Raw genomic sequence first — 17,871 nt, 5'->3', positions numbered from 1 at the left:
ATGGGTATCACAATGTTTATACACTATCGTTGTTAACCCAGATTTTCTTCACCAAACTCTGTGGACGTTCCCATGAAAGGGGCCGTTTGATGTGTGTAGCCTACTTCAGTAAAGACGAACAAGTCGGGTGGAGACCCATGAAGAATTTAAGAAATGATGGATGGAGGTTTATATCTACATCACAAACTTTACCTGTGGCGGAAAAAACTGTTTGTGCTTTTCACAGTCTATTCAAATATGAAACTCTGAACATAACCTCTTCTGGAGCAGGTTAGATGAGCAGCATAACTTACTATGGCGATCCAGACAGGTTAAAAAAGACGTTGGTGATGTTGAAAACTCTGGTTTTAGGCTCAACATACCTCATTAACCCATTAATCTTGCTGCAGAGTGAACCATGCAGTGGAGCCGTCACAATATCTTGTTTCCAAATCTCTGCAATTACTTTAGTGAGTACATTATCACATACATTATCATACTGATAGAAATGATAACTACCACAATAAGGCTAAGGATAAAAAAAGAACTATCTTTTAATGACCTGGTGTCCATTCTTGAATATATATGCACCTCTAAGGAGTCCTTTCACAGGGGAAGCACTATGTGCCCTCATTGATCCTGGTTCATTTACTATTCTCACACACACCTTTCCTCACTCATGAACAAACAAGGTGTCCCAGTGTCTTAATGAGGAGAGAAAAACACGGTGGGCAACTGAGTGCTTCACCCAGCTAACTTTTGGCAGTGTGACAGCACACACCGTGTGTGTGAGTGAGTGAGATAGAGAGAGATCAGGCGGAGCCTGCATGCTGCAGCATGAGCTGTGACAGGAATACAGCTGGATACCCTGTCAAGATTAAGAGTGTGTCTGCATATTTGTTTTCAATGTCCAGCTGAGCTGACAGGCAGACCCTGAGAGGCCATCTGTTTTCACACAGAAGGTCGAAGACAGAAGACATATTTATCTTGTGATATCTGGGGATCTAAGTCTACAGTTACAGTGCAACTGATCACAACTATTGAAGCTATTCATATTTGCACCGTGTTAATGGGCAGAGAATCTGGTGGCATCTTTTCTGACCTTTAAGCCTTACCTACCTTGGATCTACCCCCCCCGGCAAGCATTAGTCACACACAAAGAGACTTTCTCACTTCCCTCTCTCATTACCTTGTATGGGCAGGGGATGTGATAGTGCCTGCAGTTCTCCTCCATCCACGTTGTCTCCCAAATGCTGCGGTAGGTGTGTTCGTACAGGTAGCACCCAATCACAGTTAACAAGGGGACCAGGTAGAGCACAGAGAACACTCCCATTCGGATCATGAACTTGACTAGTTTGGTCTGGTTCTCCTTTTCCAGGGGGATCTCCATGCGCACTCGGTTCAGAGCCACAATGCCCACCAAGAGGAGAGACACACCCACCTGAAGACAGACAGAGAAGGAAGAAGATAGACTTAGTGACAGATACACAAAATTAAAATGAATGATTATCTTTTAAAGAGCTGGATGGCTGACACAGGCCAAAAGACTGTCAACCATCCACCAACCTATTCACTCATCTATCCATGTCTCCAAAACTTCAGCCAACAATCCCCTCTTGTATCATATCATCCACCCATCCATTAATCTGTTCACTCATCCATCCATCCCACTCAATAACTCTTTCATCCGCACACCCGCTCATTTATCTTCTGACTGTACTCACCGCCACGTTGAGGCAGAGCGGTGCCAGAACAAACCACCTCAGGGCGTCTATGTCATACAGCCCTATGAAACACACTCCACTGATCCCATCTCCTTCAATTTTGTTCAGGGCCAACAGGGTGACAGTCAGAGCCCCTGGGAGCCCCCAGGCAACAGCGTGGAAGAGGAGGGCTTTCTTCTCAATGGCCTCGCTGCCCCATTTAGGCACAGCAGCCAGGAACCAAGTGATTGTCAGTATGACCCACCACACGCTGCCGGCCATTGTGAAGAAATACAGGACCATGAAGAAGAGGGTGCATACCTGGGAGAGAGAATGGGGTCAATAGGTTTTGATCAATCATGTGGGAGAAGTCAGAATCACTAACAGTTGTGTTTTCTTTGGGATTTAGAGAACTTAAAATCAATTAAACTCTGAAGTTAATAATCTAATTAGCATTTTACTGGAGTTTAGTTATCATATCATCATATCATATGTTAAGGCTGTTCCAATTTGCTACTGAACCCTGTGCATCCAATTCATTACGATCAATCATGTGAAAATAACTGGTTCTATTCACAGTATCTAAAAATAAATAGATTGAGGAGAGTCTATCATGTAAGTGGATAGATGTTTCAGTGCATGATACCCAAGAAGGCTTCTTAAAACATTCCCATGAGATGTGTGATGTTGTGGTGGTGACACTGGATGGAACTTAACCAAAGCTCTAACCTTGTTGTGTGAGCCCTGTGTTATGGTTGAAGCTCTGAACCGGGAAGGACTGACTGCGTTGCACGCCACCCTGTCTTCCAACAGGAACCCCAGAAAGAAAACCAGCGACACCATGACATAACACATAGCATAGAAGATTATTGGCCGCTCAGGGTATCGAAACCTAAGGGGGGGAGAAAAAATGTCTGTGAGGAAATCTCCCTTCTTCTTATTTTTAAAATGGATTGATTTATTGATTCTGTTTTGGAAGTGATCTTGCTAAATAAATTGATAAAATAAGTCAAAGCATTAAGCCATTCAAACCTGGTAACATCAATGAGAAACGTAAGGAAGGTGAACAGTGTTGCCGACAGACAGACGATGGAGACGACTCCGATGAAGTAGCGGGTGAAGGTCAGCTCCTGCTGGTTGAAGAACATTGAGGGACACGGGGCAGAACAGTCCTTCCTGCCCATGAATGTGTACCCAAGATCTGGGTCCACCTTAAGCTCTCTGGGACACCAGAAACCATAGTCTCTCTGGACAGCCATGGACGACTGGTCAGTGGGGTCAGAGTCTGTTTGCAGGTCCTCTGGACGAGGATAGGGCGCATCGCAATCTGGGAACCTGGGAAAAGAACGACTGAGTCAGACCATGTAGTTAAATAATAGATAGCTGAACCGATAGATCAAAAAAGTGAACTAGAAAGGCTGAAGTTGGCAAAAGAGAAGCAGAAGCAGCAAGCACAGAACAGTGCAGATTTGAGGTACAGTACTGTGTGAAAGTCTTAGTTAGGTGTAAAGAAATGCTGTAAAGTAAGAATACTTTCAAAAATATAAAATGTAATTATATAAATAAAATGTAAATGTTTATTCTTATCAGTTTACAAAATGCAAAGAGAAGAAAAATCTAAATTAAATGCCTCATTTGCCTCATCATTTGCCTTCAAACAGCATCAGTTCTTCAGGTACACTTGCACATAGTCAGGGATTTTGTAGGATCATAATCAGGTGTATGATTAACCAGTTATACCAAATCAATTTCCTATATAGGTAGAAACACAGTCATAGACTGAAACAGAAACAGCTGTAGGAGGCTTAAAACTGGGGGAGGAACAGCCAAACTGCTACCAAGGTGAGGCTGTGGAAGACAGCTTCATGTCTCAGGTCATCATGTTCAGACTGAACACAGCAACAAGACACCAGGTAGTTCTACTGCATCAGCAAGGTCTGAGCAAGGTCTCCCCCAGGTAAAGATTTCAGAGCAGACTGGGGTTTCAACACGTGCTGTTCAAGCTCTTTGGAAGAAGCACAAAGAAATGAGCAGCGCTGAGGACCGTAGATGCAGCGGTCGGCCAAGGAAACTTCAAAGATCAAAGACACATTATGTTTACTTCCCTTCAAAATCAGAAGATGTCCAGCAGCCATCAGCTCAGAAGCAGCAGAAACCAGTTAGCCAGGTACACGATCTACTGTCTGGAGAAGTCTGGCCAGACCTCTGACGTGGAAACATGGCCAAGAGACTCAACTGTGCATGAAAACAGATGAACTGGGGTGCAGAGAAATAGCAGCAGGTGCTCTGGACTGAAGAGTCAAAATCTGAAACATTTGGCTGCAGCAGAAGGCAGTTTGTTCACTGAAGGGCTGGAGAGCAGAACAATAATGAGGGTCTGCAGGCAGCAGTGAAGCTGGTGGAGGTTCCTTACATGTTCTGGGCTGCATTTCTGCAGCTGGAGTTGGGGATTTGGTCAGAGTTAATGGTGTCTTCAGTGCTGAGAAATGCAGGCAGACACTCATCCATCATGAATACCATTAGGGAGGAGTCTGATTGGCCCCAAATTTATCCTGCAGCAGGACAACGACCCCCAAACATACAGCCAGTGTCATTGGGAACTATCTTCAACATAAAGAAGAACAAGGAGTCCTGGAAGTGATGGTGTGCCCCCCCCCAGAGCCCTGATCTCAACATCACCAGTCTGTCTGGGATCACATGAAGAGACAGGAGGATCTGAGGCAGCCGACATCCTCAGAAGATCTGTGGTTCGTTCTCCAACATGTTTGGAACAACCTTCCTGCTGAGTTCCTTCAAAAACTGTGTGCAAGTGTACCTGAAGAACTGATGCTGTTTGAAGGCAGAGGGAGGTCACAGCAAACATTGATTTGATTTAGATTTTTCTTCTGTTTTGTAAACTGATAAAAATTTGAAAGCATTTTTACTTTACAGCATTTCCTCACACCACCTGACTTTTGAACAGTGCTGTGTATGCAAAACACATTTCGGTAAACATACCAGTTGTATTATGTCAGGCGCTCCAACACCCTGCTTGCAGTTAGATTTAAAATATAACACACATACATACACACCTGCTACAATCCATGTCATCTGGCCAGGCTACTCCGAAAATCTCCATGAGTTTGTGGCACTCATCCTTGGCCCGCTGGCAGAGGGATCGACATGGCATGGACACCTGGCCGTACACGGTGCACACCGGGGCGTACAGGGCACACAGGAACATCCTCAGGTCAGCACTGCACACAAGGTTTACCATGGGATGAAAAGGCTGCAGAGGAGAAAAACAGAAAGACAGCTTTTAATTTATGTCAGAACCTGCAACACAACTCCATGACATTAACTGAGAGCAAAATAGTGTAACATATTTCATCTTTCCCATGTTATATCTCAATATCAGTGGAAACTAGTTTGACAAGGTTGTTATTTAATCTGTCATGCATGTGAGAAAAGTGTACATGATGTTAACACACACACAAACACACACATGCTATCAGTGGCACATATGAGAAGGCTCATATTTAACCTGAAATAGCCATCAAAGAGGATGGAGGGAGTGTCAGAGAGGGGACAAATGTGTTTCAACTCATCTGCAACTTACACTACTCAGTAGTCCATCAATATTTAGAAGCTCATGAAATATGTATAGCAGCAATCATATTACCAAACATCCCTTTGAAGTAGGACACAGCAAAGACAGACCTCTGAAGGTTGAGCCACAGCAATGTGTCAATAGACCGGACAAACAAACAGCAGGGCTATCTACACATTAAAGACTATAGATTCTGTCCCCGGTAGTGGTGGTCTAATGTTTCAAGGGTCAGGGTCAGGCCTGTGACCCTCAGGCTGTCCATTCCAATCCCCAGAATGATTGGAAAAATGTGAGTGGACAAAGTGGACAAAAAGCACCCTTAGTGTGTCCGTTAACAACTACTGGTGACATGCCCATGAACAAACTGTGGGGATTCTGTGTGAGCTCTAAAAACACAGAGGCAACCATCCATTGCCGGACTGTGACCAATACTGTAGCCTCTTTTCTGTTGATGAAGTTTAGGTGGTAGTTCCTTCTGCTCATGCCGACAGGTGAATTATTCATCACTTTATTGCAAAAAACATGCTGCTCCACAGAAATTAAACTAGGACTTTAATATTGAGAATGCACAGTGCAACATTAAAAAAAAATATCCTTTGTGAATGAGTATGCAGAAACAGTGCAAGTAGCTCTTGCACTTCAGATGAGCTTCATGTTTTCGATACATACTGCCGTTGTGCAGCATGCACACTCAATATGAATAACATATTGTACTGATGTGCTCATGGATCAGCAGACTATCAGCCACAGTCACACTATGTGCACTGTACGCTGTTCACTGGTCATGCGTGCACAGTGACCTGCATCTATTCGGCTATGTAAAAGTTAATATCATCTGGCTGCACTAAAGCTGAGTTTTCAATGCAGCTTTGAAAAGAGATAACAGAGAAACCAGAGCAGAACCACGACAACAATGACTGGGGACTATTGCAATGAAACAAAACACTTGGCTTGATCGCACACAGCACTGCACTGCACACTGTGTGTGTGTGTATTAAACATGTGTACATGTGACACAAAACAGTACACTTACATTGATTGCTTGCAACAAAAGCTACAGTCTATGCTTACAGACTGTATGAGTGCATTCGTGCAAATACCCATGCATCAGTAAGTGTGTGTGTGTGTGTGGGTGTGTGTGGGTGTAGTCAGGCCTTGTGAGTATGTTTTGATCGTTCTCAATTGCTGTGCTCTAGATCTGCACATTGGAGAGATGTTCCACCAGTAAATGGGTGCAGTAGTGCATGAGCTGTGTGACATAGTTTAGAGTATTGCACAGAAACACATGTGAGCAGGCACACGCGCACACACACACACACACACACACACACACACACACACACACACACACACACACACACACACACACACACACACACACACACACACACACACACACACACACACACACACACACACACACACACACACACACACACACACACACACACACACAACTCAGCTCCATTCAATAATTTACAACCCGTGCATTTTTTTCCTAGTGTGTGAACACGCAAGCCTCAGTATGTTGGGACAGAGAAAGAGACAGAAACCACGAGTTTCCACTGTGGACTAAAGCTCATAGCTGAGTAGACAGGCTATTAAATATAGTTATGTGTAGAAGGAATAGTAAATGACTGAGCTATGTGCTAGATTCATAAAATAACTTAGTCTGTCATTCTATCTTCTTTCATTAAAATTTCAGCCCTGACTTTGAAAAGGAGAGTTTTTTATTGGTTAATCTAAGAGCATTTCATGAGATTTTAGTTTTATTAAAAGGAGAAGATTATTACAGTTGAGATGTGATTCAGCGTGCCTTACAATTGAACCACAACACTCAGAATATAAAATGATGTTTGTTTATGTATGTTAAATGCCGACTCTAACACTCCTGTGATTTACACTGGAGAAATGATGGGAAAGTGGTGCAGCATTCACAACAACTTTCACTGAGATGTCTTAGTAGCCAACTGTAGAGGACTGAGCCTGATTATAGGACTGATCACAATCATATTTAAGCATCCTGATGAAAGTCCTCAGCTAAGGCCTGGCTGCAATGCTAACTAATTTTAGCATGATGTGACAGTAAACCCAAAAGTCTCAGCTTGGACAAATACAGTATATTATAGTCCATTACAGCACTATCTTTTCAGTCAATAAACACTGAACATTGTAAACTTCATGGCAGAGCTGTTATATTGAATTATACTGGATTGTACAGGTGTGCCTAATAAAGTTGACACTGAATATGTCAAAAAGAACAGATTCATAAGAGTCTGCAGTGGCTACAGTGACATTACAGGTAATTACACACGTGGACAAAATTGTTGGTACCCCTCTGTTAATGAAAGAAAAACCCACAATGGTCACTGAAATCACTTGAAACTTACAAAAGTAACAATAAATAAAAATTTATTGAAAATTAAACAATCAAAATCAGCCATTACTTTTGAATTGTTGTTCAACAGAATTATTTAAAAAAACAAACTAATGAAACAGGCCTGGACAAAAATGATGGTACCCATAACTTAATATTTTGTTGCACAACCTTTTGAGGCAATCACTGCAATCAAACGATTTCTGTAACTGTCAATGAGACTTCTGCACCTGTCAACAGGTATTTTGGCCCACTCCTCGTGAGCAAACTGCTCCAGTTGTCTCAGGTTTGAAGGGTGTCTTCTCCAGATGGCATGTTTCAGCTCCTTCCACAGATGTTCAATGGGATTTAGATCTGGGCTCATAGAAGGCCACTTCAGAATAGTCCAATGCTTTTCTCTTAGCCATTCTTGGGTGTTTTTGGCTGTGTGTTTTGGGTCGTTATCCTGTTGGAAGACCCATGACCTGTGACTGAGACCAAGCTTTCTGACACTAGGCAGCACATTTCTCTCCAGAATGCCTTGATAGTCTTGAGATTTCATTGTACCTTGCACAGATTCAAGACACCCTGTGCCAGATGCAGCAAAGCAGCCCCAGAACATAACCGAGCCTCCTCCATGTTTCACAGTAGGGACAGTGTTCTTTTCTTGGTATGCTTCATTTTTGCGTCTATGAACATAGAGATAATGCGCCTTACCAAAAAGCTCCAGTTTTGTCTCATCTGTCCAAAGGACATTCTCCCAGAAGCTTTGTGGCTTGTCAATATGCATTTTCGCGAATTCCAGTCTCGCTTTTTTATGATTTGCTTTCAACAGTGGTGTCCTCCTTGGTCGTCTCCCATGAAGTCCACCTTGACTGAAACAACGACGAATGGTGCGATCTGACACTGATGTACCTTGGCCTTGGAGTTCACCTTTAATTTCTTTGGAGGTTGTTCTGGGCTCTTTGGATACCATTCAAACTATCCGTCTCTTCAATTTCTCATCAATTTTCCTCTTGCGGCCACGTCCAGGGAGGTTGGCTACAGTCCCATGGATCTTAAACTTCTGAATAACATGTGCCACTGTTGTCACAGGAACATCAAGCTGCTTGGAGATGGTCTTATAGCCTTTACCTTTAACATGCTTGTCTATAATTTTCTTTCTAATCTCCTGAGACAACTCTCTCCTTCGCTTTCTGTGGTCCATGTTCAGTGTGGTACACACCATGTCACCAAACAGCACAGTGACTATTTGTCACCCTTTAAATAGGCAGACTGACTGATTATGAGTTTGAAGACACCTGTGATGCCAATTAAAGGACACACTTGAGTTAAACATGTTCCTCTGGTCAAATTATTTTCAATCTTTTATAGAGGTACCATCATTTTTGTCCAGGCCTGTTTCATTAGTTTGTTTTTTTAAATAATTCTGTTGAACCACAATTCAAAAGTAATGGCTGATTTTCAATGGTTAATTTCCAGTAAATTTTTATTTATTGTTACTTTTGTAAGTTTCAAGTGATTTCAGTGACCATTGTGGGTTTTTCTTAACATTAACAGAGGGGTACCAACAATTTTGTCCACGTGTGTATGTCAGTTATATGACATTGTCTCAGTTACACTGATGTGTAAAACACTCCATCCTAGACTTGACAGTGTAGCGTGAGCACGAGTACATTAACACACAACACACATATTATGACAAAATTAAAATCTATTAGCATGTGACCAATGCAAAGAGTTTTTAACCTCAGTCAGGCTTTGAAGGTTTTCTTGTCCCCAACAAATACTGATATGGGCATCACTCTGAAAAACAATCTTTTTGTCCCGGTCTGTCCACCTCTCTCAGTCATACTTCTGGTACGAGCCTGAGGCCGCACTTAAGTGAGTGGTAGTTGCTTTCTGCATGAGTGTGTCTCACTGCCCAGCAGAATGGAGCTTTCTTCATGTCTCCTGCTAGTAAGACTCCTAGTGACTCCCATTTTGTGTGCCCCCATTCTGCCCATTTCTCCCATGCATGTGAGGTTACGCGTGTGTGCATGTGTATGTGTGTCATTGTTCTTGTATTCTGTGCAAGAATGTCCCAGTTATTGTGTTTTCCAGTGTGTGAGTTTGCAATGCTTGTGTGTGTGCACAAGTCAGGGCGTGTGTGCAGATATCTGTGTGCAATTATTCTGACGGTCAGGGCAATTGCTCCCCATCTCCTACCATAAAGAGAATATTGATATTAAGTGGCCTAACTGTGCCACCCAACGAGAGAGTATTGGAGGGGAGGGGAGGGGAGGGCGTTTCAAGGAGGACTAGAATGAATTGTCTGGCATTTTGTAGTCAGTTGTAATGGAAGAGCAGGGAAAGGAAAACTGAAAAGCTAGCAAAATAGCCTGGGGGTGCAGACTGCTACTAAAAGATGGAAAGATGTAGAAGGAGATACGAAAGGGGAGAAGAGGATAAAAGAGGAAAGGAAATATAGTGCATCAGCTTCCTGTAATAAATCTCTCTCTCCCTGCTTGTTTCTCTCACATATAATATGAATTCAGGCCCCATTTTTTCTACAGTATGACATTTATTTAACTAAGTTGTGGTTCCAACAATTCACAGCCCCTCTGTGACATTGGTCTCACAGTAAAAATGCCTTTGTGCTGTTGTTGGCACTGCTGCATTTTAACACAAGCCACCGTGGTGGACCACACTGACTCTCAGTCAAAATTATGTACTAAAAGTACAGAAAAAAAAAGTAGCTTAACTTCCGCCTACCTAATGCAGAAAATAAAATCCGCCATTCATTCAGTGTCCACATGCAAAACATGTTATGCCAAAACGCCATCCATCATGCAATGCTCCAACTTGACGTCCCCCCCAGATAGCTTTAAAATGGTATGAATGGTGGCACGACCTCAGCCCGTAGAACCATTTCACAGGCACATTTTATTGTTTAAACTTTATAAGCGCTCTAAGTGCTGTTTATTCAACTCCTGTGTGGGAAAACCTACACACCTATATCAAGTCATGACCTTAGCATCAAACATATGTATATATGTACAAATTACAATTATTTGAACCTATTGTTTACAATATTTAGAAAAAACCCACTGTATCAAAATAAAGTAACTTATACTTGACATTTTCAATTGCTCGCCAATAACTGGATTCAAAAATAAAAAAAATTAAAATAAATAAAATACAGTCACCAATAACACATTTCCATTTGACAACTTCTAGTAGCTAAAATATCAGATTGCCTAAACACAAATGCTACTAATAAATTCTGAAACATAACAGTGGTAAGTTGACAGACAATGCTGGACGAAACTCTAATTCAAAATCAATGTGTGATTTGGACAGGCAATTGTGAGGATTTGGATTGAGAAGAGGAATGAGAAGCAGGGTGGTTTTTTGACACAGAGGAAAATGAGAAAAAAAGCCCCTGACTGGTCCACCTCTTGTTCAATAGAGGGATTAAGTTTCTTTCTCTTTACTCCGTCTCTCCAAAGAAATCCAGGGGGAGGGAGAGAGAAAGAAATAGGAGAAAAAAAAACTTCAAGTAAAAAAAGCAACAAAGGAAAACGGAAAGAAAGAGAGGCAGAAAGAAAGGGGCATATGATTAACAGTCACGTAATGCAAGCAATTACGCTTTTGGCAAACAAGAGATACCAATAGCTGCAGAAGCACTGCAGTACGTACAGCATAAAAAAGCACAGTGGGTGTTTGCATGTGAAAACTTTTTGCACCAAAGCTTTTCTGGTAGAATGAGCCATGTGACCTGTTTAGTGGGTGTGTTGGGGATTAAAACCAATATATATGATGACAATATGACAGAGCACTGTTGCACAGCAACTGCTGACCAAAGCTGAAAGTTTGGATGCCACTGACCATCAGCAGCCCATCACTCCTCCTACTGATGATCCCGCTAAGGACGAGGATTAAACTACATGCTGATCTCCACAAAATCCACAATCCCATGACATGCCATTTTCACACAATCTTTACTTACACAATGAGAAATCTTTTGGAAACCATACGTAGATCGTACGATCAGAGAGTAAGTTGTTTTGGCTCATTTTAACAAGGTTTGCAACTGGAGACTTTTACAATCAACAGTTTGTTCTCCAATGTTGCCAAAATTGGTCTAATTACAAAATATGTTGACACCATAAGAATCTCCAACTAATTATTAAACTAATTACATTTTTATTGCTCCACTCATCAATTTCATTCATTTTACACTATGCCCCCCCCCCCCCCTCTCTTTGAGGTGGGGGGTGGAGTTGCATTGATCTGGATTCAGACCCAAAACAGGAAAACTTGTATGGGTTTTGGGGCATGTGTGATACGTATATATATATATATAAGTAGTCCATTTATAAGTCCATTTGAGGGGGATGTGTTGTAGAGTGGTTGTAGAAAATCCAGTTAGCCAACTCTGCAGAAACTCATACACATTGTCAAGTGTATGAGGAGGAGAGGGGGAGGAGGAGGAGGGGGAGGAGGAGAGGGGAGGGAGGGAGGGAGTAAAAAAGGAGAAAACTGGAGTGGAATAGAGAAAAGAGTGGTGGTTTCCCGGTGGATTAGGGAGTCAAATGGATCAGAAAGAGTATTTAGAGTGTGAGAACCTGAGACGGACACACACATACACATACACACTTCCTGAAACTGTCACCAGCTTTGTGTCGTGGTCAGATCAAGGTGACGGGCTGTTGGGTCTAAGCCTCCAAAGAAAAAGTTCCTGAACTGGCAGCAACGGTTTCAAAAAGTTTTTGACTTTCGTTGCAGACTCAGTGTTCTGGTGTTCAATAAAATGAAAACATCAGATGTGTGCAATATCTTATCTGGTCCTGGGTTTTCAAAGCAGTAACGCTGCCTTTTGCCTCCACAGGACTTGTCAGGGATTTCTTTTTATCGACTTTGTGCTTGTTTAAGTACTTTTGATCATAATGCAGAAAACCAGTCTAAAGTCAATCAGATAATCAAAGCTGCTATTTATAATGAAATATAAAAGCAAAGTGCATTTAAAATTCAGCAAAATGTTTACTCTGGTAAGCAATGGTGACTCTTGCCTATAAAGTAACTAATCAGTAACCTCAATCCCACAATAAAGGGCTAAAATGTTGATCTTTTAATGCTCTGGTAGATGCAATGAACCATTTCTTGTGCCTCTTTCTGACAGATGAGGAGGAATTCAGATGAGAACAATCTGGCTTTTTGCTACTAAACCTTGCCCAAGTCCATCTGGACACGTCACCTCACCCTCTTGATCTCTTTTTCTTCCTCTTGTGCCGTCTCTCTCTCTCTCGCACCACAACTCACTGTCAAATCAGTCTGTCTGGCCCCGCAGCACAAATGCTGTCAGACCACATCAGCTCTGTCTCCATTAGCTAGCTACAATATAACTGCAGCATTCCCTTTCCACTGGCTGTTACAACTAAATCCCCCATTTCTCTCTCTGTGTTTCTGCAGACACTACAATATTCCCATTTGCTTCTAACTCTGTGCTGCCACTCGATCCCTCTATTTTTCGTTCTTGCACTCAAACTATTAACTGCATCCCCCTCATTGCATCCATACATTAGAGCCAATTACTTTCTCTCTCTTCCCCCCCTCTCTCTTTCCCTCTCTCTCTCTCGTGCAACATTTCAGTCCACAATCACATTTCAATTACATGATCCCTCCATCTCTCTCTCTCCTTGCACCAGCTCACATCTTATTTACTATTTTATTCCCTGGGCGCACCATTGTTTTCTTGCTGCTGCATCTGTCTTCTCCTCTTTTATTGGCTAGATTTAATCTCAAGTAACATTTTCTACTTTCTCGCTCCATAATGCACACATGATAAATGTGTTCATAGACAAATGCACAGCGTAAGACACACTCACACTCTCTCTGGCTACGTGCCTGCCTCTTCTCTCCTCTCACACACTCATGAGAGAGACAGGCGTTGTCCATGAATAGATGAGCTGAACAGACCGCGATGCTCTCCTCCCTAATCTCTGAAAAGACAGTTAAGAAAGGGGCACCCTTCTCTCACACTCTCTCCCTCTTTCATTCATTTGTTCGTTTATCCGTGTCCGTCCATCGTTCAGTCGGGAGGACCGGACAAAGCCGTTAATAGCATTCCCCTTCACGTTCACTTCCCCTCCTCCTCTCCTCCTATCTTCTTTCTGCTGTATTCATCTCTTATTTTCCTTGCCTCCCATTTACTCCTGGCAATTACGCTGACATGTACTTATCCTCCTCCTCCACTTCTCTTGCTCCTTTTTTCTCTTCAGACATCAGCATTCATTGACTTCCCCTACTTCTTTATCCTGTCATTTTAAAACAAAACTATTCAACACCACCATCAGTATACTCCCTCTCTCCTCTCTTCTCGGTTTAAACCCAGTACACCTACTCTTCACTGTCCTCATCCCTTGGTATCTTTTCAGTCATCCAACTTCTATCTACTCCTAAATTTCTCTGCTAAATAATCTCAGTACAAATTATTAACATGCATTTTTACCATATCCCATTATTTTTTGCTTTTCCCAAAAACTCCCACTCGTCTTCAAATGTTTTGCTTTAGCTCTAATTTTGTGTCAATTTGCCTCCCTTTTTTCTTTTATCACTTATCTGCTTATCAATCTCGTCCATTTGAACCTTATTTCTCCCAATGAGTCATTATTGACATTTTTAATTCTCAAATATTATTCAGCACACAACATAATTTAGCCAGCATTTACTGCATTTCCAGCCTTATAGAGACACTCACTCTCACAAGCTCAGTCTTCTCAATTATTTTTAAGTCTGAGAATCATTGAGAAATGTTTCTGCTTAGAAAAGACATGTACCTGAGACAATATGATCCAATGCTTCTCTAAACTCTTGACCTCGTCAACAGCTAAATCTCAGAACCACTGACATAAAATCAGGAATGACTCTCTGAATGAACGACCCTCCAATCGCTGCCTACATCTGTGATTTGTTCAACGATTCAAATAGGTCTGGTGTTATGCTGCACTGACGACTATTTCCCTCAGTTAGGGCTACAAGTGACCAAGCGTAGCAGGCGTAGGGGGACATGTTTCTACGCAGTTAGCTAGCTATACTCACATAAATAGCCACAGAAAAATGGCGATAAGCGTGAGGTGAGATGAGATCACGGATATTTCTATTACTGTTCTTATCTTCAAAGACAACTAGCATCCATATTATATTATATTTTTCAAACAATGGCTTAGCTATGAGTGTGAATCTTTTTTCCTCTCTTTCCTTTTTATTACCAGACCTTTCCCTGCTCCTCTTGTTGGTTTAGTCCAAAACATCCACTCATCATCCAATTTCCCTCCCCTTCCCCGCCTGTCTGTCTCCCTTCATTCCCCCCTTCCTTCTCTGCCTATTTAACTACCATGGCAACAGGTAATGTGGAGGTTCTCACAGGGACGTGTCTCATTGAGGATCAGGGTAAAGCACGTGTGTGTGTGTGTGTGCGCGCGCATATGCACACACACACGCAGCACAAACACATTGTGTGCGCTCCTTGTGCTTTTTGGATGGTTTCACCCGGCAAAGCAGTCCTATCAGTGTGAAGTGAGAGCAAAAGAAACTGAGAGGCGTAGGAGAGAGGGTCAGATGAAATGATAGAGATGTAGATGGGGAGCCGAGAGTGTGACAATGGAGCTGAGTCAGATAGCACCCACACGTCCTAACACCATCCGAACCGCCTGTGCATATCCATCTGCTTAGCACATACGTATGCGCTCTGTTACAGTCAGATGAAGACCTGCAGCATTTGAGGCATCAACAATTAGCATTAATCATACAGAAATCATCAAATCTGAAACTATAAATAATATTTATATAATTATGATTTAAAAACTGCTTGCAAAGCATAATCTTGTACAAATTCATTCATATGGTAACACGTTTCCTGGTAAACACCCCTCCTGAGGTTGCAGTTAAACCACACATACCTGAGTTATTTGTGTCCCAAACCAAAATTTTTTTTACCATCTCTGGTAATTTCCTCTATTATTATACTGTCTGTTTAGTGACCACTCTATCTCCTGAGTGTACAACATTAGACAATCACTCAGGAGGAAAAAGGAAAATACACTGCTTCTCTGCTCGACAGGTTTGTTAAACCTCTTTCATCTGTTAAAATTCATAATCAGAATAATGATAATAATATAAAAGCAGCCATGTTGATCACAGAGTGGATGTATCAATGTTCAAGATTAGATTCGAGGCGAAATGTGAACAGATATCTAACAGATCCTAGAAGTTGGAGAGAGAAGGAAGGGTGACTTGGACTAATTGGGTGAGTCATGGAGTGAGTGGGATGCTGGGGCTGGGCCAGTGCTGGAGAGGAAGGAGAGGAAATAGATGTACACAAGCAGAAGTGCACCACATGCAAGAAGAGCAACTCTGGTATCCTGTGAACGCATTCTTCCATTTTACCAAACTATAGAGAAATTGCAAATAATGTGGACATAAAGCAGAGCAAAATTACTCACAGACAATCCAAGTGACATTGTTTTCTAAAATCAAAATGAAACATGTCTAGCTATTCTCTATTGGCACTGACTTGAACTGTTTAAAAATCCATGCGACCGTATGGATTCATACACAAGCTATTTTGGGAGAGTTGAGAGTTGCATGTGTCTCGATAAGTGCACAATTAGTAGCACCAGAGCTCTTAATGCTGATGCTGGTCCTGGCCTGCAGTATGCTGAAAATGTTAGAGCTGCCTTGAGTTGAGTGGCTTTGCATGAGAAGGGGATCAATGATGTGTGTGTTTGTGTGTGTGTGTGTGAAGTTGGGCTTAGCAGTGAGGGTTAAACATCTCTCACTAGACGTACACACACACACACACACACACACACACACACACACGGTTCCCAGGCTGGGTCATGGGTTCAGATTAAGACCATAAGACACGGATAACCTATATTTATGTGTTTTATCAGAGCTGGACCAACAGAACACACAGTCTATATAGCACGGCAGACCTAGGAAGGGTACCATGGAGGGATACAGAGAGGAGCCAAAGTCAGAGTCAGTTAGATGTGACATAAACATCTGGATGGTCTGGAGGGAGTGAGCAGCATGAATATAAAAAGACAGAAGAGAGAAAGAAGGACCTCCACTGTCATCAATACACCACTGATACTAGAACAGGGTGGACGCTGGGTTGAACAGGTGCGTGAAATAGTGCTGAACTGATTAGTTGATTAGGTGATTAGTCATACTAATCTACAGAAATCTATCAACAATAATTCAGACAGTAATCCCAGACATGCAATATAACTTTCCTGTCTGGGTTCCAAACCATCATTATCTATTAATAAAATGAATAATTAAGTAATTTATCAAACAAAAGGGCCAAATGTTCGCTGGTCCCAACTTCTCAAATGTGACATTTCTTTTGCATATTTTACATCATTGTATTGAAAACATGGCAGACGTCACTTTGGTTTTATGTTTTTGATGTCCTGCAGTTACACCTGAAGCATGCTGGTGATGCATCCAACTGTACATTGTCCCCGCACACTAAGAATGATGTTATCGGGTTGGGGAACTGCTTCATATTTTCATGGAAACCTACAGTGCTATATTTACAGCGAGCTTCTGAGCAGTATTTGAGCAGCAGAAAATCTTTCCTCAAATCTCTCTTTACTTGGCATTGTGAAGCTGGATAAGCAGCAGTAACAGCTATGCTGATGGGAAAAGTCTGCCAAAAAACAGCACCAGGCAGTGCCTTTGTTCTGTGCATAAATAAATAATTGCTTCATTTGGGCTGGCAGCTTCAATAGACTCTGTTGGAATAAGCAGGATAATCAAGAGTTCAGCTGAAATAAACGGGAACTTTTCAAATGAATGAGGACCTGTCTGTCTCTGCCACAGTGAATAGGTTAATCAGCCTCTTCAGATGCACTGAACACCATGAACGAACACACACACTCACACACTCACACACTCTCACACTCTCACACACTCACACACACAAACACGACCAAGCCATCACACACACTCACAAAAACACACCTCTGTAAAAGCTAATTCTCTCTTTCATATTCACACACACACAAAGAAGAAAACACAACACACCACACTAAAGCCCAACAGCCTCAAACTCTCCAGATTTGGCACACACCAACTCTTTCTGTTGTGGGGACCTGGTGGCCCCGGGGTGGCTCTTCTTAAACAGAGCAGTTTTATTTTGAAGGACAGGACCCCATACTGAGGGAAACACAAACACCGGAGACAGTAAG

At 42.1% G+C, this 17,871-nt stretch overlaps 1 protein-coding gene across 1 annotated transcript in view; it reads right to left on the bottom strand.

Moving 5' to 3' along the window:
* Positions 1 to 17,871, bottom strand: part of fzd3b (frizzled class receptor 3b) — a 29,986-nt gene that overhangs the window by 3,795 nt on the left and 8,320 nt on the right. The window contains exons 3-7 of the mRNA XM_070829612.1: positions 4,754 to 4,950; positions 2,715 to 3,017; positions 2,412 to 2,574; positions 1,704 to 2,003; positions 1,169 to 1,420 (exon numbers count right to left, since the gene is read on the bottom strand). Coding sequence (XP_070685713.1) covers positions 1,169 to 1,420; positions 1,704 to 2,003; positions 2,412 to 2,574; positions 2,715 to 3,017; positions 4,754 to 4,950 — 1,215 coding nt within the window. The remainder of the gene's footprint in view (positions 1 to 1,168; positions 1,421 to 1,703; positions 2,004 to 2,411; positions 2,575 to 2,714; positions 3,018 to 4,753; positions 4,951 to 17,871) is intronic.

Source organism: Pempheris klunzingeri, chromosome 1 (genome assembly GCF_042242105.1).
Source record: "Pempheris klunzingeri isolate RE-2024b chromosome 1, fPemKlu1.hap1, whole genome shotgun sequence".
NCBI classification, from domain to species: domain Eukaryota; kingdom Metazoa; phylum Chordata; class Actinopteri; order Acropomatiformes; family Pempheridae; genus Pempheris; species Pempheris klunzingeri.
Note: the sequence above shows the minus strand (reverse complement) of the source record. Positions and strands in the feature narration are given on the sequence as shown.